We start from the raw sequence: 22,796 nt of genomic DNA on the forward strand, positions 1-22,796 counted from the left end.
GATTGCACTGTGGTCTGAGAGACAGTTTGTTATAACTTCTGTTCTTTTACATTTGCTGAGGAGTGCTTTACTTGCAACTATGTGGTCATTTTTGGAATAAATGTGATGGAATAAATGTGACGTGGTGCTGAGAAGAATGCATATTCTGTTGATGTGGGGTGGAGAGTTCTGTAGATGTCTATTAGGTCTGCTTGGTGCAAAGCTGGATATCCTTGTTAACTTTCTGTCTTATTGATCTGTCTAATGTTGACAGTGGGGTGTTAAAGTCTCCCATTATTGTTGTGTGGGAGTCTAAGTCTCTTTGTAGGTCTCTATGGACTTGCTTTATGAATCTGGGTGTTCCTGTATTGGGTGCATATATATTTAGGATAGTTAGCTCTTCTTGTTGAATTGACCCCTTTACCATATGGCCTTCTTTGTCGCGTCTGATCTTTGTTGGTTTAAAGTCTGTTTTATCAGAGACTAGGATTGCAACCCCTGCTTTTTTTTGCTTTCCTTTTGCTTGGTAGGTCTTCCTTCATCCCTTTATTTTGAGCCTATGTGTATCTCTGCACATGAGATGGGTCTCCTGAATACAGCACACTGATGGGTCTTGACTCTTTATCCAATTTGCCAGTCTGTGTCTTTTAGTTGGAGCATTTAGTCCATTTACATTTAAGGTTAATATTGTTATGTGTGAATTTGATCCTGTCATTATGATGTTAGCTGGTTATTTTGCTCGTTAGTTGATGCAGTTTCTTCCTAGCCTCAATGGTCTTTACAGTTTGGCATGTTTTTGTAGTGGCTGGTAACGGTTGTTCCTTTCCATGTTTAGTGCTTCCTTCAGGAGCTCTTGTAAGGCAGGCCTGGTGGTGACAAAATCTCTCAGCATTTGCTTGTCTGTAAAGGATTTTATTTCTACTTCACTTATGAAGCTTAATTTGGCTGGATATGAAATTCTGGGTTGAAAATTCTTTTCTTTAAGAGTGTTGAATATTGGCCCCCACTCTCTTCTGGCTTGTAGAGTTTCTGCCAAGAGATCCTCTGTTAGTGTGATGGGCTTCCCTTTGTGGGTACCCCGAGCTTTCTCTCTGGCTGCTCTTAAGATTTTTTCCTTCATTTCAACTTTGGTGAATCTGACAATTATGTGTCTTGGAGTTGCTCTTTTCGAGGAGTATCTTTGTGGCACTCTCTGTATTTCCTGAATTTGAATGTTAGCCTGCCTTGCTAGATTGGGGAAGTTCTCCTGGATAATATCCTGCAGACTGTTTTCCAGCTTGGTTCCATTCTCCTCCTCACTTTCATGTACACCAATCAGACTTAGATTTGGTCTTTTCACATAGTCCCATATTTCTTGGAGGCTTTGTTCATTTCTTTTTACTCTTTTTTCTCTAAACTTCTCTTCTCGCTTCATTTCATTCATTTGATCTGCAATCACTGCTACCCTTTCTTCCTGTTGATCAAATGGGCTACTGAAGCTTGTGCATGAGTCATGTAGTTCTCGTACCATGGTTTTCAGCTCCATCAGGTCATTTAAGGTCTTCTCTATGCTGTCTATTCCAGTTAGCCATTCATTTAATCTTTTTTCAAAGTTTTTAGCTTCTTTGCAATGGGTTTGAACAAACTCCTGTAGCTCGGAGAAGTTTGTTATTACTGATCATCTGAAGCCTTCTTCTCTCAACTCGTCAAAGTCATTCTCCATCCAACTTTGTTCCGTTGCTGGTGAGGAGCTGCGTTCCTTTGGAGGAGAAGAGGTGCTCTGATTTTTAGAGTTTTCAGCTTTTCTGCTCTGGCTTCTCCCCATCTTTGTGGTTTTATCTACCTTTGGTCTTTGATGATGGTGACGTACAGATGGAGTTTTGGCGTGTATGTCCTTTCTATTTGTTAGTTTTCCTTCTAACAGTCAGGACCCTCAGCTGCAGGTCTGTTGGAATTTGCTGGAGGTCCACTCCAGACCCTGTTTGCCTGGGTGTCACCAGCGGAGGCTGCAGAACAGCAAATATTGCAGAATGGCAAATATTGGTTCCTGATTGTTCCTCTGGAAGCTTTGTCTCAGAGGGGCACCTGGCTGTATGAGGTGTCAGTTGGCCCCTGCTGGGAGGTGCCTCCCAGTCAGGCTACTTGGGGGTCAAGGACCCACTTGAGGAGGCAGTCTGTCAGTTCTCAGATCTCAAACTCCGTGCTTGGAGAACCACTACTCTCTTCAAAGCTGTCAAACAGGGACGCTTAAGCCTGCAGAAGTTTCTGCTGCCTTTTGTTCAGCTATGCCCTGCCCACAGAGGTGGAGTCTACCGAGGCAGGCAGGCCTCCTTTAGCTGTGGTGGGCCCCACCCAGTTCGTGCTTCCTGGCTGCTTTGTTTACCTACTCAAGCCTCAGAAATGGCGGGCACCCTGCCCCCAGCCTCACTGCCGCCTTGCAGTTTGATATCACACTGCTGTGCTAGCAGTGAGCGAGGCTCCGTGAGTGTGGGACTGTCTGAGCCAGGCGCGGGATATGATCTCCTGGTGTGCTGTTTGCTAAGACCACTGGAAAAGCACAGTATTAGGGTGGGAGTGATCTGATTTTCCAGGTGCCGTCTGTCATGGCTTCCCTTGGCTATGAAAAGTATTCCCTGGCCCCTTGTGCTTCCTGGGTGAGGTGATGCCTCACCCTGCTTCAGCTCATGCTCTGTGGGCTGCATCCACCGTATTGCTCCCACTGTCTGACAAGCCCCAGTGAGATGAACCCGGTACCTCAGTTGGAAATGCAGAAATCACCTGTCTTCTGCTTCGCTGGGAGCTGTAGACTGGAGCTGTTCCTATTCGGCCATCTTGGAACCTCTCCAAAAATATCAAACATATTTGAGACATCCAAAAAACTGATCATTTGTTTTTGCTAAAATCAAAATCTTAGCAAATTACCTTTAATAGGGGCCTTATCTTTTGCACCTGCTCATCAGGTTGAACCCTGTGAGCCTTTCCCCTGTGTCATGTCTGGAACAAACACTCTCCATAAACCCACCCCATCCTATCACACATCCAACCTCCAAGCCACTGCTGATCCCCCAGGAGAGCTCACAACAGGCTGGTCGTGAACAGGAATTTGGCTGGTTGATATCTTCATCTCCTCCATCGTTTTGGGGAGCTCGCCTCTCCCCAGCCTGAGGTAGAAGCAACATACTCCTGGGTCTCTAGAAGATCTCAAGTTGCTGGGGGAAGAGGACAGAAAGCAATTTGTTCTTTTTGCTGTATTTTATCCATTCATTTATGCTGTGAGTGCTGACTCTGTTCTGGGTGTGCAGGTGTCAGGGTGGCAGGGAGATGGAGTGGATGTGGACCATGCTTTGAGCAATGCTCTGGCCCCAGAAGAGAACTCCAATATAAGGCACTGGGTGGTGAGAGAGTAGAGTCTGACAGAGCCTGGAAGCCCCCAGGTCCCCAGGCAGTTCAGTGGTCACTTTCTCTGTGAAGCCTTCTCCAGGCAGAGCCGTCATCCCCATGTCCCTGCATGTCTCAGTGACAGCCCTGGCCACACATATGCTATGTTTGCTGCCGCCCAGCCATGTCTTATATTGTGTCCCCAGCCTCCAGTGCAGAGAACTCCATAAACATTGGCCAAACTAGCAAGTGAGGCAGGTGTCTTCAGAAAGGTTCAGATAAAGTGTGTGGGAATTCGGAAGAGGAGAAATCACTTTTCAGGTGGGGGAACCAGGGGAAGCTTTGTAGGGGCGTCCTTTCAATAGGCCATAGAGCACTTCCAGGAGCCACGGCGAGAGGGACAGGGCAGAGGGAGCCACGGGAATGTTCCGAGACAGCCAGCTGTTCTGTTTGGGGTCCTTCTGGGTGGTGTTGGCCAGCTGCATCTCTGGACTCGTGCAGCAGTTGGGGGAGCGGGACAGAGAGACAGAGAGAGAGTTCCGCAGCATTCACAAGAAGTTATTAGGACTCAGTTCTGCTGTGAGCCATCCACACTGGAGGATGAGAACACCCAGCTGCAGCCCAGAGCCTGTGGTCCCACTGTTAGGTTTTGAAGGGAAGGCAAGGGTTAAAAAAAGACACAGAGAGAGTCGGTGGCTCTATGGAAAGGCAGGTTTTATATCCAGCACAAGACCTGAGGAGGTGGGGGACAAGCTTAATGCCAGAGCCCCCTGCCGCTTACAGGCTGGGGTAATTTATAGGTCTAGGTGGGGATCTGGGCAGTATGGCTAGCTCACCGGGAGGACATTGATAAGATGTTCCTGTGATCAGGTGATTTGGACCTTTTTCCGGTGGGATGTGATAGGCTGTTTCTTGGACCTTTGCCCCGCAGGATATGATGGGGATGTTCCTTCAGTTGCGCCTTTGCCCAGCAGGGTATGATAAGGATGCTCTTGTGCCTTGCGGTCAGGTGGTTAGGCAGGATGTTTCTCATGGCCTGAATCCACATGGAATGTTTCAGTCTGACCAGGGTCCGCAAAATGGCAGGGGGCTTACAAAATGGTGCAGTTTGGACTAACACCCACCATCCTGTCGAATGGGTTTGCTGGGAGGATTTACTGTCAATTCTGTTAGCCTGATAAGGGAGGTTGCTTTCTCGGAGGCCACATACACAGACAGTGCTGGGAAGTGACCCATGCATACCCTGAGAAATTGATCTGTTCAACCAAATTTCAAGTTGACAATGATCATTCCTCATCTCGCCCAATTTCAAGAGGAGGCTGGGCCGTGTAGGTAAAACTGGCAAGCTGGAGAAAGCAGTGCGGGGTGGGGGGGACTCCAGGAAGGCTCCCTGGCCAAAGAGGACTGTAGGATTCTGACTTGCAGTCAGGGCTGTTCCTGTTACAGTTGGCCCCAGTCAGAGGCCCAGGACGAAACTCTGGCCCTGAGCGCGGAGAATTGGTTTTCTGTTTCCCAAGCTTCCACACGGTGGCGCCACCGAGCACCCACCTCGCCCTGGTTGTCGCCGGAGGCAGTACCACGTGGCTGGGTCCTTCGTAGTTCCCGCCCTTCTTCAGGTTGTGAGTCCCACGTCGGGCACCAATCTTGCCCCTGTTAAAAAAAGAGATCTTCACCAAAAGCTTCTGAAAGGCAGAGGGCTTTTCTTACTTAATTTGTATTCTTTTCTCTCTCCAATGCTTACCAGAGGACACTGCATAAAATAGTATATTGGGGATACAATTGTTAATCAAGTTGGTAGAAACAGGAAGAGATAAAAATAATTAAATTTTTAGTAATGGTGGGTTAAGTAAATCTTGATGCCTATACACATGGAATCCCTGTGATGATACGAAATGGACATTTGGTCTTTGTCCCTGTTCCGAGCGTCTGAAATCCTTGGAATCTCCTGAATGACAGGGGAGAGGGAGCATCTTTTGTTATTCATAACAATCCCCTTCCAGCCATACTGAGCGTGTGCTAATGAGATGACTCTTGGTGGACCCCTAGATAGCTTCAGGATGGGGCTGGTTGCCAGAGGAAGCAACCATGTGATTAGAGGGCTGGAGCTTTCAGCCCCACACTGGGCCTCCAGAGAGCGGCTGGGGAAGGACTTCAATCACCAGTGGCCAATTATTTAATCAACCATGCCTAAATGAAGTGACTGCCATAGAAACCCCAAACGATGGGGTTCAGAGAACTGTCGGGCTGCTGAGCAGGTGGGGTGCCAGAAGGGTGGGCTCCTGTAGTGGGCCTGGGAGCTCCGTGCTGCCCCTCATACATGGCCCTGTGTGTCTCTTCCACGTGGCTTTTCCTGAGTTGTACTCTTTGTAATAAACCAGTAATCATGAGTAAAGTGCCTCCCTGAGTCCTGTGAACTCTTGTAGCAGATTATCTAACCTGAGGAGGGGGCTTGTAGGAACCTCCAATTTTAGCCAGTCAGTCAGAAGTATGGGCAGTCAGGTGCTGCGATTGGCATCTGAAGTGGGAGCAGTGTTGTGGGGCTGAACCTTCACCTTGTGGGGTCTGTGCTAACTCTGAGTAGTTAGGATCAGAACGGAATTGCACGATACCCCGATGGTGTTCAGAGTATTGGAGAATTGGTTGGTGTGGGGATTTTAAAAAAAGGAAATATAACCCCCACACATTTGGCGTCAAAAGTGTTGTTAGTCAGAATGGTTCAGGAATTCCATATAATGTAGCTATTTGGAATCAATCACTCAAAAATATTTAAGAACTGGGGAAATGTTTTAAACATAGTCCTAATTGAAAAAGCAGATCATGAAACAGCTGGGAAAGGGCAGGGCCGTGGCCCACAGGGTGGACGTGGAGTGGGGGTGGGGAGGGGGTTAATGTGACATGATTGCTCCACATAAGACAAGGCCACGGAACTCAGGAAACAAAGCTTGTTTTGAGCAAGAGTCGTGTCAGATTTCGACAGGAGGTAGAGCAGAGAGAAGATATCTTTACATAGGTGAAGCTAACAGTTCATGATAAAGTGTTCTCAGCCTTCACATTCACAGTCAATTGATTTTCAACAAGCCCGCCAAGCCAATTCAATGGAGAAAGAGTAGTCTTTCCAACACATGATGCTGGGACAAGTGGACAGCCACATGCAAAATAATGAAGCTGGACCCCTTCCTTCCTTAATACGCACAAATTAACTCAGAATAGGTCACAGCCCTACACATAAGAGCTAAAACTAAAACTCTTAGAAGAAAATATAGAAGTAAATCTTCAAGATTGAGGTCTTGAATATCTTTGCATATGTTATTGAGGCTTTATGACTTTACTTTCCACAGTTAGACCTACCATCCACTTGGAATTGTCATTTTGTCTGCTTGTGTGGTCTAGTTTCATGAGCATGAGCATCCAGTTGATCCAGTAAAATGTATTGAAAAGCTTGTGCTCAGCAGTGCCACTTTTGTCACAGAATAAATATACCATACGTGTGTGTCTTTTTCTCAGACCTCTATTTAGTTCTGTTGATCTATGTGACTGTCCTTGAACCAGTCAGGCAGTATCTTAGTTACCGGAGCTGTTATGATAAATCTTAACATCTAGTACTGTAGATCCTCCCATGTCTTTTCTTTTTCATGATTCCCTTGGCTATTCTTGGCCTGTCTATATACTTTTTACAGTTAACTTGTCAATTTCTACAAAAATTCCAGCAAGGACTTTGGGACTGGGATTGCACTGAATCTATAGGTTACGTTTGGGAGAACTGTCAGCTTTACAATAGCATGTAAAACTGCTATGAACATGGCATATCCCTTACTAAAAACTTTTAGTAGCTTCCCATCCTGCTTAAAGTCCAAATTTTGCAAAGTCCTCGTTGGCTTGTCCTCTGCCTGCCCCTCAGACCTCATCTCCTGTCTTTCTGGGCTCCATTTACACCACTCCAGCCCTTCTTTCTGCCCCTCTGTCAGCCCTGGCTGGCTCCCACCTGAGCACCTCTGTTCCAGCTCTTTCCTCTAACCATGGGGCCCTTCTCCTGCTCTCCCCAAGGTTGGATTTCCTGTTATTCGGGGACAAGGTAATGTAGCGGTTGAGAACGGGTATGTGGGGCCCATGGGCCTGGGTTAGAAATGTGCCTCTGCATTACTAGGTGTGTCCCCAGCATGCTCCTGTAATTGTCATTCCTTGGGCTTTTTCAGCAATTGTTAAGAAGATGAGATGAATGGGTGGATGTAAAGCCCATGGAGCAGTGCTCAGCAAAGAGGAAGAACTTAATACTGTTAATCATCTTCTCACTCTCCAGCAGCCTCCTGGTCCTACAGAAGCAGCCTAGGGACTCCCTATGCTCAAATCCTATTCTTTTTCTCTACATGGCAATAATGTACCCTTTCTTTCCTTTATCACATTTTCTGTGAGGATTCTAATGCATCTAGCAGCTCCCCCTTCAAGCACAGCCCATCTAACACACATTTCAGATACTCTTGAGGCTGTTGACTGGGATATCAGGTTGCTCTAATCCTAAAGATAAAAAAGGTTTGGAAAAAAGAAAATAGATATACGCTGGTAAGAACTGGCAAAAATCCCTCAATATTCCATCAGTATAACCTGATTCATCGTCTCAAGTACCATACGAGATTTCTTTAATTTTTAAGGTAATTACTTGATCCTCTTCACCACCACCTCACCGCCCTCTTAGTCAGAAATTGAATATTATCCTGCTTGAAGTATTTCCAATTCTTGAGGTGTCTAAAACCCTGGGTGCGGCCGAAGCGGGGATGGGGTTGCTTCAGGGCCAGTTTCGGGTAACCTCCTTTCTCAATTTCACCAGAAAGCGCTACTCCTTTGCTGTACTGGCTTCTGGATGTCACGGGACATTGTTTTCATTGTCTGGTCTGCACACTGGAAAGACATGAAGACTGTGTTTGTCAAGATCACAATCTTAGTCCTGGCCATGGGTGGTTGGGTTGTGACATGGGAGATGCATGCTTGGCACCATGTTTATGGTTCTTTTCTAAGTACAGTAACCTGAAGTTTTGGCCAAATGTCTGTCTCCACCTACAGACTATGAGTTTCTGGAAGGCAGAATGTTATTCAATTCATTTCCGCCCCCTTTCTCCACAGCACCTAGCACAGGTGCACCTAGCACCTAACACGTGGCAAAATTCTGATAAACATTAAGGAAGAGTTGACATTAAAATGTATAAATAAAAGTAATTTAATGTCTAACAATAATGGATTCATAAGACAAATTTTGATAAATGCTAACAGATGATCGCTATGTACTCGCCAAAAATCAGGCTAGCATTGATTAAGCATGTGAGATGTCCACAGCATAACATTAAGCAAAAAGTGCAGTTACAGCGCAGCTGTGCAAGGGATCATCACTGGGTATTGGCATGGCGTAGGGGGCTGTTTTGTCCCAGAGTGAACAAAAGGTAGGGTGAAAAGGAGTGCAGTCTGCCCCCCATCCCCAGCCATAGGTCAGAAATGAAGTTTCTTCTAAACAACAAGCTGTTATCCAGCAATTGTCCAACAGTAAGCCATATGGGTATACCAAATTTGTTAATTAGATAGTTTTAAGGTTTTGCTTTTATTTTTGTTTCTTGGTTATGGATATTGCAATGGTGGACATTTTCCTGATGATTTTTAAAATATCTGTTTAATTAATTGTTTTGGGAGAAATTGCCAGGGTAATGATGGCTGAACCAAAGAATTCGATACAATTTTTTGTAGCTCTAGCTTGGCAATGCTGAGAAATTCAAGCCATGTTTTTAGTTTAGAAACAGGAAAGTGTATTGATGAACCACTTGTTTGCTGGGGAAATCTTTAAGTTGAGTAGATGAAGGCTCACCCAGCAAACTGGAAAAGCTGTTGGCTTCGGTATCTACCTATGATTTTCTCTCCAGCCTTCAGAGATGCATAGATGGAGTCTCTGGTTTGATGACCTGCCCTTTGGCGCCCCATTCTGGAAGATTCAGTCATCAGCCTGTGCGGGCCCTCCCAAGGGAGCTGTGTGGGGTGAAATGGGGCCAAGTAGAAGGGGCCGGCTGGGAGAAGTCTTGTGTTGGGGTGAGTTGGCAGAGGGGACCCCACCTGTCACTCACTCAAGGGCCCAGGTAGCATCTGTAGGGATGTCGAGCCTGAAGGTCTGGCCCCCCTCAGAGTAGGGTGACTTCCACATTGCAGTCGGTGATTTACTAGTAAACAAATCTGGTTCTACCACTTCTCTTTCACCTCCCATCCATCACCCAACTGATTTAAAAAATCCTCTATTAGCTTCCTCTCTTGTTTGTGTATCACAGTCTTGCCCTGGCCATGGGTAGTGGGGGTTGTGAGGTGGGAGATGCGTGTTTGGCACCAAGTCTGTGGTGCTTTTCTAAGTACAGTACCTTGGAGTTTTGGCTAGATGTCTGCCTCCACTGACAGACTATGAGCTGGATAGGATAAAGTCACAGTTGTAGCTTGGCACAGGGTCTTCCGGTCTTGTCTCCCTCCTGCCTCTCCAGCCTTGTTTCTTCTAACTTCTCATTGTGCACCCTGTGGACTCCATCCCCTGAGGAGGCCGCGCTCTTTTACAGCCCCAGGCCTTTGCCTGTGCCATGTCCTCTGTCTAGAGTGCCTGGTTCTCCTTTCCTCCTTGCAACTCAAAATGTCTCTTCAAGTCGCAGCTGAAATATCGCCTCCCTAAGGAAGTCCCCCCCCAACTCCCCAGGTGGAAGGTATCCCTTTCTGGGTGCCTGGAGCACCTGTCTGTGTCACTCAGTTGGCTTCCATGTGCCTAGTGACAGTGTGTGACTGTCCCCTCACATGTCCCTACCCTGTGAGCTGGCCCTGTATCTGATGCATATTGCCTAGCAGAAGGCCTGGCACACTGTAGGTACTCAAGAATATTCGTTGAATGAATGAAGGAATGAATGTGCTTCATGACAGTGGAGTTTGGGGGTTCGCTAATGGAGGGAGGACAACCCAGGGAGATGTAGTTAAGTGTGTGTCTGACCCCACCCAAGCCCTGGAGCTGAGAGGACAAGCTCTGAGGCAGGGAGACAGATAATGGGACCTTTTGTGATTCTTAGATGCTTCAGATCCTGCTCCAAGGGATATGGGCCCCTGAAACTGGTTGAGTTAATCTTAGCAAGTTAAGTGTTGTGATGTCACTTCAGGAATGCAATTAAGGCTCAGTCCTGCTCCTGAAGGACCTGTGAAGCATCACAACACTGGCTGCCATAATTGGAGGCACTGAGGATGGGTGGGATGTGGGGCTTGGTGGTGGGTTCGCGGCTCACACAGGTGCCTCCTGCCTGAGTGTTGGGGAATCTCTGGGATCAACTACAGGCTGGATCTGTGGATTTGGATACTCACCCCAACAGTGACAGGTCAGTGCCTCTTCCAAGAGAATTGTGGGGGTGAGGGTCTGTGTTGGGTCTGTGCGGGTTCTAAAAAGCAGAGGTGGGGACAGCTTACCTGTTTTGGAGAACACTTACAGTGTGGATGGGCATCCCAACAGCACAATTGTGGCCCAAGGCGGGTGTAGGACCGGAACTGAAAGCATGCCTTTGGGCTTGTTCCCAAAGACATGGGTTTGAACGAAGCTCCAAGTGGATCAGTTGTGTGATCTTGGGGAAATTACTTATCCTCTCTGGGTTTCATTTCCCCCTTAGGAAACTGGGGGTAAATATGCCTGCTTTCTATGGCCCACGTGAGGGTTACGTGGGATACGGGATAATTTGTGTAAAGTGCTTACCTGGTGCCTGGCTGGCTCCATGAGCGGTGGAAGCAGCAGTTGTCCTGATTCCTATCTGTAGAGTCCAGGGAGCACTGCTGACCTGACAGGGTGATCTTGTCTCATCTCCAGAGGAAGTGGGGAATGGGAGGTCACAGGCATCAGAGCACCAGAGAGGAGCTGCACAGAGGCTCTGGGAGGGCCATGGGATGTGAGGGCTGAAGGGATGGTGCTGATGGCATGGGGACTCCCTCTGGAGAGGGTGGCACAGTGTGGTGGCAGCAGGAAGAGAGGTGGGATACATGTGCTGCCTGTGCATTCAACTGGGAAAGAAAACAACGACTCAAGAGCAGGGCCCAGTTTTCTGCGTAGTGTGGTTATTCTAATATTCCATTTGTCGCACAAGACAGTTTATGGTAGTGCGGATTCTGCCTTTTCAAGTGTTTAAAAATATTTCTATTGGAAAGCAACACAAACACTGGCTTGCTTCAGAGTCTTTAGTTTCTCCTTATTCTTGACTTGAGGCATCTGCTAAACTGGGGTAGGTTGGAGGGAGGAGGATGCAGCTCCTGTGCCCAGGAAGCCCTCAGTCCCAGCGAACGGACAGAGTCCTGTCTTGAGAAATTTCAGGAAAGCTTCTTGCAGGGCAGCGACTTTGAGTCACGTTTGCAAGGGGTCAGATGGGTGCAGGGACCCTGGGGGCCTGAGACAGGGTGCGGGAATGTGGGCAGGTACAAGAGGGTGGAAGGTTCTTGGAGGAAGCACCATCTGTGGACTGGCTGGGACAAGGTGCTGTTCTCTTCTCCCAGATTCTCCATCCACTGCCCCCGGCTGCTGCACCCCTGCACCTCCAGGTCTGTCTGCCCCCTGCCTGGGGCCAGGGCCCAGCAGTCATGACAGACACCCCAGTGGAGGAATCCCTCTTCCAAATCATCCACTGCTTCCACCAGTATGCAGCCTGGCAAGGTGATATGGAGACCCTGTCCCTGCAGGAGTTGCAGGCCCTGCTCATGGACAACGTGCCCCGCTTCATGGACAGCTTGGTGCGCAGGGTCTGGGATCAGGGTGGGGGTTGAAGTGGGGCCAGGGCACCGGTACAGGGTGGATTCTGGGGTGGCAAGTGAGTGTTGAAAGCAAATGCTGAGGTTATTACAGAGGGCGCTGTCTCCCATGAGAATCTGTTTTTTTTTTTTTGAGATGGAGCCTGACTGTCACCCAGGCTGGAGTGCAATGGCACAGTCTCTGCTCACTGCAACCTCCGCTTCCCAGGTTCAAGTGATTCTCGTGCCTCAGCCTCCTGAGTAGCTGGGATTATAGGTGGACACCATCACGTCTGGCTAATTTTTGTGGTTTTAGTAGAGATGGGGTTTCACCATGTTGGCAAGGCTGGTCTCGAACTCCTGGCCTCAAGCAATCCACTCGTCTCAGCCTCCCAAAGTGCCAGGATTACAGGTGTGAGCAACCGTGCCTGGCCCTGAGAATCTTTAATTCATGGGACGGCAGGATCTGTGGCCACAGTGTGGTGGCCCCAGCACAGCTGTGTTTCTTGTCCTTCCCTCTCCCAGAATTCCCTGCCTGGCCTCACTCCAGCCCAAACTTAGCTGATTTCCTGGGACTCAGTCCTAACCCCAAATCTGTTTATGCCTCGGCCCATCCTGCTTCCTGAGTACAGGCCTTCCACCTCCCCTCTGCCCACAGGCCCATCCAGGCAGCGCCTCTGCCCCTCACCCCATGCCACCTTCCAAGCCCTTTGAGCTCAGCCCCTTCTCCTGGGCTGTACAAACCTGGCCCTCCTGCCCCCATGCCCGGGGGAAGGATAGCAGGGGCTGCAGTGGTCCCCCTAACCAGGGTGGGAGTAGGGTGGGGTGGGGTTAGGAAACATTACTTCCCCTTCCACCTCTTATCCCCAGAGTCTCTCAGACCTGGACAGGCCCAGCTCCCAAATCCGGGCTTAGACAGCCCTCAGGCCCTGCCCATCTTCTTTGTCATCAGATCTAGACCCATGATTACTGGGCTCCTTGGGGTCTGCAAGGGTGTCTGTGGGGTGCTACTCTCTATCCATGCCCCGGGGTGTCTGGACTGTCATCTCCAGAGGACTTCTGGTCCATCCTGACTCAAGGCCACTCCATCCAGGAAAAGGCTCTTCTTCAGTCACTTCCCATCTCCCCTGCCTTGCCTCTGCTTACTGGAGTGTTACTCTGAGGGTTGTAGAGAGGGACGGAGTGAGGAGGAAGTGATTGTTGGTGGTCCTGTTTCCAGGAAACCTTGTCCTTTCCAGGGCAAACTGTACCAGGATGGCCCGGACCCTGCACTCATGGGGGTCACAGCCCCGCCCGGGTACGGGGCCCTTGCGGGGATAGAACCTGGACACAGAAGGCAGTCCTGGGGAAGGTGGGCCAAGGTGAGGGAAGCTGGGAGAGCCTGTCCCGGGCAGGGAGCCTCCAGCTCCTCTCTGGGTAACCAGCTTTGTGGAACAGTTAAGATCACAGGAACAGGTGGTGGGGGTGGGCCCTGAGGAGAGAGAGGTTGCAAACCTATCCACAGCTGCTTCCCCAGATGGTTTCTAGGGCTTCACACTGGTCCTCATGCCCACCAGCCAAATCTTGCTGAAAGCTGCCTCACCCGCCCTGCCCAGTGCTCCCGATGCCCACCTTGTCTCTTCCCGCTCTGTCCCCGTGCTGTGCTCTGGCCCCTGACTTTCTTCATGCTGTTTCTTCCACCTCAAATGCCTCTTTCCTCTCCTCTACCATCCCCATTTCTCAGCCCTCAGGGCTACATCTGGGCCGCCTGCCTCGGAACAACCTGGACAGCTCCAGGGCTCCTGGCTTTGTCCTTTCCCTTGTTCTGCGCTCTATGTGGGCCCAGCACCCAGGGGGTCAGAGGTTCGCATGCTGACCATCTGCCTGGGAATTGCTCCTGATGCAGGCAAATGCACAGACATGCAAACCTCTGACCCCCTGGGCACCAGCCTTGCAGCAGCGCTGGGGATGCAGACTCGAGGGCCAGGTCAACTCTGCTCTTGGGGAGCTCCCAGTGTGGAGGAGGAAGGCACTGCCCTGCCTTGAGGAAGCCCTGGCTGGGGTGTTTCTCCAGAGGAGCCTCCAGTTCAGCTGTGAAGAGAAGTATAAACAGCTGCTGCCAGTGGATGCGAAGTCGTCTGGGATGCCAGTGCTTCTTGGGCACTGCAGACAGTAAACCGTCAATGGTGCCCAGTTTACCTCCTTTGTCTGCACACATGCAGCTAGCTCCAGGCTCGGTTATGGGGGCACCAACTATGCCCCTGTCTCTTGAGCCTGACTTTGCAGCATTCAGAGTCCTAGTCACTGACTATTGGAGTGAGGAGTCATTTCCTTGCAGGCAAGGCCATGCCACAGTTACCCCATCCCCTCCCAGTGGGCAGTGGGGAGCCTGGCAGGTGGGCTGTATGCCTGGGTGGGTTGTTGATGCTCTGCCCACTTCTCAGGGCCGGAAGGAGCCATACTATATCACAGAGTTGTTCCAGGCCGCAGACAAGAACAAGGACAACCAGATCTGCTTCGACGAGTTCCTCTACATCTTGGGCAAGCTGGTGAAGGACTACCACCTGCAGTACCACCGGCAGCTGTGTGCCCACTACTGTGCCCAACACAGCCTCTACTAGAGGGGGCTCAGGCAGCCTCCTGCCCACCAGAGCCAGACCCAGGAGGAGGTGTGACCTGGATATCAGGTACTGAATGGAGAACACAGCTGTGTGTGTCTGTGTGTGTCCCTGTGTGTGTGTGCACATGTGTGTACATGTCTGTGGAAAGGACATCAATGTGAGAGAGAATAAAGCAATTTCATACATATTTCCAAGGATTTGTCAGTATATGGTTCTGGGCTTCACCTACAATCCAGAAAAAGAAGTTTCGGTCCCAACCTGGGAAAGATCCATTTTAGATCAACGAAATAGCCCTTGCCTCCAGGGAGCCCCTGTCTGAGGGGAAGAAACAGCTTCTATCTCCAGGGAGCCCCTGTCTGAGGAGGAGACACAGCTTATTCCTCTAGGGAGTTTATATTGGATGGGAGAGACACCACCTCTGATTCCAGGGGGCCCTATCTGATAGGGAGACAGTCCCCACCCGCAGTGTTCAGCCTGAGAAGGAAGAGTCTCCTCTCTTGGGGAGATAGCGAAGCCTCGCTCGTGGTCACTCACTCACCCACCACATAGGTGGTAGCACAGGGGTGAGAGTAGGGGTGAACTAACATGCCGCTCCGACAGCATCCCTGCTCTGAAAGAGAGCCCCAAGAATCAGTGAGCAAGGGTGGGGCTGAGCCTGGGAAGAGACCAGGATCGGGAGGCAGGTGCATTTCTAGCAGAGGGAACAACAGTAGAAAATCATAAAGTATGTCTAGGAGCAACAGAAAGTTTGCTTGGAAATTAGTGCTCATGGAGAAAACAGTAGGAAGTCAGCTTGAATGGGTGGGTTAGGACCAGAGTCTGGAAGTCCCTGAAAACTGAGCATTGGAATTTGGACTTTATCCTTTTGGTAAGGGATCCTTAGTTGTTAAGTGTGGGGAAGGGGCGAGGGCTCTGGGACCAGCTCTGTGCTTTAGGAAACTAGTGGTAGCGGTTTGGGGTGGAGGAAGACAGATCAGACCTGCACAGCCTGGCTAGAGGCTGTGAAGAGGAGGTAAACAGCTTCATGGGGACAGAAGAGAGGGAGGCGGCATCAGAAAAGGCAGAACATCAAAGTCCAGACCTGGGCGCAGACTGAGGGAGAGGAGGATCCAGAATGAGGTGGAGGTTTCAGGTGCTGGCGATTGGCATGGGACCTCGGTGCCTGTGTGGGAGCCAGCCTGCAGGGAATATTGTGTGCTGGGTTTGCACATGCTGAGTCAGACACTGACAGGAGCTGAGCCAACAATCCAGCCTGGCAGAACCACAGACACCTGTTAAGGGAAGAGCAACGAGTAGAACCTGGGTGACAGGCAACCCAGGAAGGCTTCCTGAGGGAGAGAAGGATTTGGTCTGTTTTTTTCTACAACTTGATGATGGATGTGAGGGTTACTCCTGACCCAGGGCTATTCATGAACCACTGATCTGAGTCCTCCGGTGTCCCTGACCCCACCTACCTGAGACCTGTCCCTGCCCTTGCTCTGTTTCTTTTTCCTCTTCCTCTCCCCTGGGACTCTAGGAATCTAATGCAGAATCCCTTAGGGAGGGTCTCCTCTGCCTTCAGGAAATGCCAGAGCCCACTTTAGAGGGTTGTCTTTTCTGAGGGTTGGTCTGGGAACCGGTGTCCTGAGCTTACTGAGATAGAAATCATGGATTTTGAAAGAGTGATGGCAGGTGATATACCACCTGCATACAGGACTGCAGGGTCACTTAAGAAACTTGGTCTGGTTCCCTCCCCACCTGGTCCTTTGCGCCATACATGGTGGATTGTCCCTGGAGCTGAGCTGGAGACCTTGTTTCTCATCAGTCAGGCTCTGGGGCAGAATTTGCCTCTGCTGCTCTGGGCCTGGCCTGCTGTCCCTCCCACACTTGCCATCAGCTTAGTTTGCCTTTCAGGACCTAGCTGGGCCCTCCACTCCTCGGGAGATGTCTGCACCCCATTCCCCTTTGCATTCTTTCCTGTGGAAGGGCATCTTCTGCCACACTGTGCTTGTTTCGTACTCTCCACCGAGACAGGACCTCAGCGTCCCCATAAATGCTCAGCAGGTGTTTGGGGAAGGAATGCAGAATTGGGGCCTGTGGGGCTGGAATTGATGACCTAGATCTGTGCTCCTTCCTGCAGGCCCCTGGCTGTGTCTAGAGGCATGAAGACCATCGCCTGAGTTACTTGGGCCGCTCTTCTTGCAGGCCCAGGGGAGAAATACCTGTCTCACCTGAGAAGTGCTGGGCTCCACAGGCATTGAGTACGAAGCAGGGACACCCAGCCTGAGTCCTCCCTGCCCTCTCCTGCCCCCTTCTGGGGGTTTCTTCACCAGCTCTGCCTGCTCTGTCCTCATTTCCTTGGCCTCAGGGATGGGCCTGTCAGGTCTGTTGGGACACACCCAGGGACTGAGCCCTTTCCTGTAAACATGACCAGGTTCCGCTCCCTCTAGGTTGCCCCATGTCCGCCAGGCTGCTTACAGCCTCTGCCTTTCCCCAGATGTGCTTACCCAAGTCCTGATACCTTTTGCTGCAAGGTCAGCTCAGCCTGGCTCCTGCTGTCCCCAAAGCACCCAAGGCTGTCCAGGGGCGCAGTTTCTGGGGAGGGGGTGACATTTCACGATCTTGCTGGTCAGCCTGTACATGATGTGGGAAGGAGGTCACCACTTAGGACTCCCTCACTGGACCTGGGGAAGGACCTGAAGTAATGCCCTGTGCCTCAGTTTCCCCATCTGTCAAATAGGGATAATTATACTTGTAATGTCCACATCACTAGGTTGCTGGGAATATCAAATGAGTCAGTGGATGCAAAATACTTTGAAAATATGATATGGTGCTTTGAGGCAGGTGCTGTTATGCTGGTCACATAGGATAGTACGTGGTGAATAATAGGTATTAACCAAGGGTGGATCCTTGGTTGAAAACTTGTCATGTCAGAAATGGCGTTGTTTTCCTAGATGGAGCTTGATTCATCTTTTGTCAAGGAAGTCAGACTGCATTTGTTTGATGAATTTATACCCTGCCTTCTTCCAGAAATGATTTAAGATGGCTGATTGTGATAAAGAGAATTTCTGCCTTGGATAAGGGAAGGGCCAAACTTAATTTTGTATTCATTTATCCCTCAATAAGTATTAATTGAACATGTAGTAGGTGCCAGGCCCTAGGGTTGTGAAAAGAAATGTGATTTCTTTTCTAAATGGTCTCCTGGTCCCAAAGAAAAGACAGACAATAAACAAGTGAATCATAACATAGCAGGGCAAATGCTGTGATGGGTAAGGATTTGGGTAGCTTGGAGGAGAGAAGAATTAATTCTGCCTTGATGGGGTGAGGGCAGGTGGATCAGGGATGGACTTGGAGCAGATGATGCCTGAGCTGGATCAGGAATGGTGAGGAGGACATTACAGGGACAAAAGGCATTACAGGCAGGAATAGGAAGTGGATGCTGTCACATCACATCATGAGTCACTCAATCATTTGATACGCTGAATTACTATGTCTCTCTGTGGGGCTTAGTTTCCTCATCTGTACAATGGGCATTATAATAGTACATACGTCATTGGATTAGTGTGAGAATTAAATGATCAATGCAAATAAAGCACTTAGAATAGTTCCCGGACATGGGAAAAGCTCAGTGAGTGTGAACTAGTATTTTGCCATGATTTGCTCTGATCAGTGATTGTGGCTGCTGTTATTGTGTGTGCTGGGCACTGTGCTGGGTCCCCAATGGCTCACATCCAGAGAGAGCTGGATTTATTTTGGAGGGTGAAAGACTCCCTGCTATGTTTATGCAATGGCTCAGGCCCTTGTGCAATGCAGAGGGACCCCAAGCAGCCTCCATCTCCCAGGGCACGGTGGATCCCCAGCTTCACAGAACAGGAGAGCTGTGGAGGAGTGTGGGCAGCAGGGTAGGAATGGATTTAGCCCTTGGCAACAACACATGTCCCCACAAAACATTTTCTTCATCCATTCATGTGTTGAGGGACACTTGGGTTGCTTCCACCTTTTGGCTCTTGTAAATAATGCTGCTATGAACATGAATGTACAAACATCTGTTTGAATCCCTGCATTCAATTCTTTTGCATATATACCCAGGAGCAGAATGATGGATCATATGGTAATTCTGTGTTTATTTATTTGAGGAACAAACTTGCCGTTTTCCATAACAGCTGCACTATTTTACATTCCCACTAACAGTGCATTAGGCTTCCAATTCTCTATGCCCTCATCAACACTTGTTGTTTTCTGGGTTTTAAAAGAAGTAGTAGTCATCCTTGTGGGTGTCAGGTGGTATCTCATTGTCGTTTTGCTTCATGTTTTCCTAAAGATTAGTAATTTTCATATGCTTATTGACCATTTGTATATCTTCTTCGGAGAAGTGTCTATTTGAGTCTTTTCCCCATTTTTTGATTGGTTTGTTTGTTTTTTGTTGTTGAGTTGTAGGGATTCTTTTATATTCTGGATATTAATCCCTTATCAGATGTTTGTTTTACAAATATTTTCTTTGTAACAACAGAAACACACCACAGTCTTCAAGGTTGGAAGCCAGTTAATCTGAGTAGCATTTTATTAGTGGTGGGGAGAGGATTTGTTCCTCCTGAAATCCTGGGGAATTGGCCACCTCCTCTTCTCCTCTTAGGCATGAAGCGCATCTGGCTTCTCCAAAGAACTCTTCCCCTCCACTACCTCAGAGTTAGCTTCCTCTCTTCAGCCAGTGATCCTGGGGTCCCAGACACAATAGTTAACCAAGAGAGGGTGAAAGGCTCCCTGCTGTGTTTATGCAATGGCTCAAGCCCTTGTGCAGCCGAGGGACCCCAAGCAGCCTCCATCTCCCAGGGCATGGTCCATCCCCAGCTTCACAGAACAGGAAAGCTGTGGAGGAGTGTGGGCAGCAGGGTAGGAATGGATATAGCCCTTGGCGACAACACATTTCCCCACAAAGCACCCACCCAAAAGAACAACAACGATAGTTTTAGTTTTTAGTAATGAGAACAATAGTTCTCATTACTAAAAGCCATCAGCCAGGACAAGTGTTCTCAACCCTTTTGTGGTCTTTGGACCCTTTGAAACTCTGGTAGAAGCCATGGAGGAATGTTCTCACTGAGTGCATGCACTCAAAATGATGCATTCAACTTCAATTCAATTTCAGGGATGTATGGCCTGACCACCAACGCAGGGGATTAGCAATCGCAATAGTGGAGAGGGCATGGGAGTGGGAATCTGGCTGGATCAAGCAAGTGGATGCCAGCAGCCCAGAAAAAGAGCCCCCCTATCTGCTTTTTCCTTCTGGGCACTATTGCCCAGCAAATGCCTTCCTCTTTCCGCTTCTCCTACCTCCCCACCCAAAATTTTCATTCTGCACAGTGATTGCCACATTCACCTGGTTGAGAAACCAGAGACTGTAGCAACTCTGGCAGGGAGAAGCTGTCTCTGATGGCCTGAAGCTGTGGGCAGCTGGCCAAGCCTAACCGCTATAAAAAGGAGCTGCCTCTCAGCCCTGCATGTCTCTTGTCAGCTGTCTTTCAGAAGACCTGGTAAGTGGGACTGTCTAGGTTGGCCCCACACTTTGGGCTTCTCTTGGGGAGGGTCAGGGAAGTGGAGCAGCCTTCCTGAGAGAGGAGAGAGAAAGTTCAGGGAGGTCTGGAGCAAAGATACTCCTGGAGGTGGGGAGTGAGGCAGGGATAAGGAAGGAGAGTATCCTCCAACACCTTCCAGTGGTTAAGGGCACATTGTCTCCTAGGCTGGACCTTTCTTGAGCAGAGGGTGGGGTGGTAAGGAAAGTCTACGGGCCCCGTGTGTGTGCACATGTCTCTGTGTGAATGGACCCTTCCCCTTCCCACACCTGTATCCCTATCATCCCACCCTTCCCACCAGAGCCATAGCCATCTGCTGGTTTGGTTATTTGGAGAGTGCAGGCCAGGACAAGGCCATCGCTTGGGGCATGAATCCTCTGCGTACTGCCCTGGCCAGATGCAAATTCCCTGCCATGGGATTCCCCAGAAGGTTCTGTTTTTCAGGTGGGGCAAGTCCGTGGGCATCATGTTGACCGAGCTGGAGAAAGCCTTGAACTCTATCATCGACGTCTACCACAAGTACTCCCTGATAAAGGGGAATTTCCATGCCGTCTACAGGGATGACCTGAAGAAATTGCTAGAGACCGAGTGTCCTCAGTATATCAGGGTGAGGAGGGGCTGGGTGTGGCGGGGGCTCTCTGCCTGGTCCTGGGGCTGCCCTGGGCCAGCGGTCCTCCCTGCCACCCTTCATAGATGGCTATGCCTCGGCTCTCTCTGAGATCTTTAAACTCTGGCTTCTTCTTCCTCAATCTTGACAGAAAAAGGGTGCAGACGTCTGGTTCAAAGAGTTGGATATCAACACTGATGGTGCAGTTAACTTCCAGGAGTTTCTCATTCTGGTGATAAAGATGGGCGTGGCAGCCCACAAAAAAAGCCACGAAGAAAGCCACAAAGAGTAGCTGAGTTACTGGGCCCAGAGGCTGGGCCCCTGGACATGTACCTGCAGAATAATAAAGTCATCAATACCTCACGCCTCTCTCTTATGCTTTTGTGGAATGAGGTTCCTCGGTGTGGAGGGAGGGTTGGAAAACCCAAAGGAAGAAAAAGAAACTATGTTATCCCACCCTACCTCTCACAAGCCTTTCCTGCTTTACCCCTCACCTGGCCTCTGCCCCACATTCCCTTCCAGCCCCTCCATCTTGAGCCATTGGATTTGAGGCTTAAGGATTCCAAAAAGTCCATGACACTATAGCTGATGATTTTACTAGTGGTTCTGAAATGGGTCGGGGATTTGGGAACAGGGTGGTAGTATAAGAACAACTGATACTGTTCTCTAAGCTAAATTTTAGCTTCCAGCTAAATGTCTTAGATGTGGCTCTTGGGAAATTAGGGTGATAGCTACATAGAAGTGTGTGTGTGTGTGTGTGTGTGTCTGAGAGAGAGAGAGACAGAAAGAGAGCAAGAGAGGGAAGGGGGGAGAGGCTGATTGTGTGTGTGGTGTGATGTAGGTGGACAATGTTCAGAACCCTCCATTAATAGGATAATCCCCACACCTGTCCACATACCTGTAGTTTGTCCTTGGGGATTTTGAAAATTTTTCCTCCCTCTCCACTCCCAAACTCCCAACTCAATTAAATGATAAAGGAATAGGCAAATAGGAAAATAAATTAGTAAAACTTAAGTCAAAGAATAGGTTATTCATATGCTGCCCTATGGGATTCTATGCTTTGGTGATCAGAAAATTATCTAAAAAATACTTCCCAAGGGCTGGTACAAGGGGAAGGCCAGAAGACGAATGGTTCTTCTCTGAGATGGACATTAAAAAAAGAAGAAAATGAAGGGGAACCTTTTGACAAGAATGTCACCCCAAACTGGATTTTCATGCTGTGGTATGGGGAATTTTCTGTTGTCCTCACTTAGATGCTGGGGCAATGGTGTTAGTGATGGGTAAAAAGGTAGGAAGCTGTCACCAGAATCACTAAACCAGGGTTCTTAACTTGTCTGTCTATACATCTCTGAAATTGGGTTGAAGTTGTATGCATCATTTTGAGTGACGCACTGAGAACGTTCCTCCACGGCTTCCATCAGAGTCTTGAAAAGGCCCAACACCTCAAAAAGGTTAAGAACACTTGTCCTGCTTACTGGTTTTTAGTAACAAAAGGCAGAGTATTTCTCTCTGTCTCTCTCTCTTTTTTTTTTTTTTTTTTTTGAGACACAGGGTCTTGCTCTGTCACCTGGACTAGAGTACAATGGCATGATCATGGCTCACTGTAGCCTCGAACACCTGGGCTCAAGTAATCCTCCCACCTCAGCCTCTTTAGTAGCTGGGACTACAGGCATGAGCCACTGCCCTTGGCTAATTTTTAAATTATTTTTTTGTAGAGATGGAGACTTGCTATGTTGCCCAGGCTAGTCTCAAACTCCTGGACTCAAGCGATCCTCCTACCTTGGCCTCCCAAAGTGCTGAGATTACAGGTGTGATCCACACCACACCTGGCCAAAGGTTGGAGTATTTTTATTGCTATTGTTGTGTTGGGTGGGTGGGTGGGTGTATGCTTTGTGGGGACGTGTGTTGTTGCCAAGGGCTAAATCAGTTCCTACCCTGCTGCCCACAGTCCTC

At 49.2% G+C, this 22,796-nt stretch overlaps 2 protein-coding genes across 2 annotated transcripts; both read left to right on the forward strand.

Moving 5' to 3' along the window:
- The first annotated feature begins 11,601 nt into the window (after positions 1-11,601).
- Positions 11,602-14,690, forward strand: LOC100994509 (protein S100-A15A). The gene is made up of 2 exons (XM_003817182.2): positions 11,602-12,093; positions 14,514-14,690. The coding sequence occupies exons 1-2, from the start codon at positions 11,944-11,946 to the stop codon at positions 14,688-14,690; spliced, it is 327 nt and encodes a 108-aa protein (XP_003817230.1). The 5' UTR covers positions 11,602-11,943.
- A 5,376-nt stretch (positions 14,691-20,066) lies between these two features.
- On the forward strand, positions 20,067-21,206 carry S100A8 (S100 calcium binding protein A8). Its single transcript, XM_003817177.4, has 3 exons — positions 20,067-20,197; positions 20,681-20,843; positions 20,995-21,206. The coding sequence occupies exons 2-3, from the start codon at positions 20,703-20,705 to the stop codon at positions 21,133-21,135; spliced, it is 282 nt and encodes a 93-aa protein (XP_003817225.1). The 5' UTR covers positions 20,067-20,197; positions 20,681-20,702; the 3' UTR covers positions 21,136-21,206.
- Positions 21,207-22,796: the final 1,590 nt, after the last annotated feature.

Source organism: Pan paniscus, chromosome 1 (genome assembly GCF_029289425.2).
Source record: "Pan paniscus chromosome 1, NHGRI_mPanPan1-v2.0_pri, whole genome shotgun sequence".
Classification (NCBI taxonomy): domain Eukaryota; kingdom Metazoa; phylum Chordata; class Mammalia; order Primates; family Hominidae; genus Pan; species Pan paniscus.

Bases quoted from the DNA above. Each gene is read 5' to 3' on its own strand.
- S100A8 (XM_003817177.4), top strand. From the start codon at position 20,703: ATGTTGACCGAGCTGGAGAAAGCCTTGAACTCTATCATCGACGTCTAC. The intron at 20,844-20,994 runs GTGAGGAGGGGC...CAATCTTGACAG, and splicing joins AGTGTCCTCAGTATATCAGG to AAAAAGGGTGCAGACGTCTG.
- LOC100994509 (XM_003817182.2), top strand. From the start codon at position 11,944: ATGACAGACACCCCAGTGGAGGAATCCCTCTTCCAAATCATCCACTGC. The intron at 12,094-14,513 runs GTGCGCAGGGTC...CCCACTTCTCAG, and splicing joins CCCGCTTCATGGACAGCTTG to GGCCGGAAGGAGCCATACTA.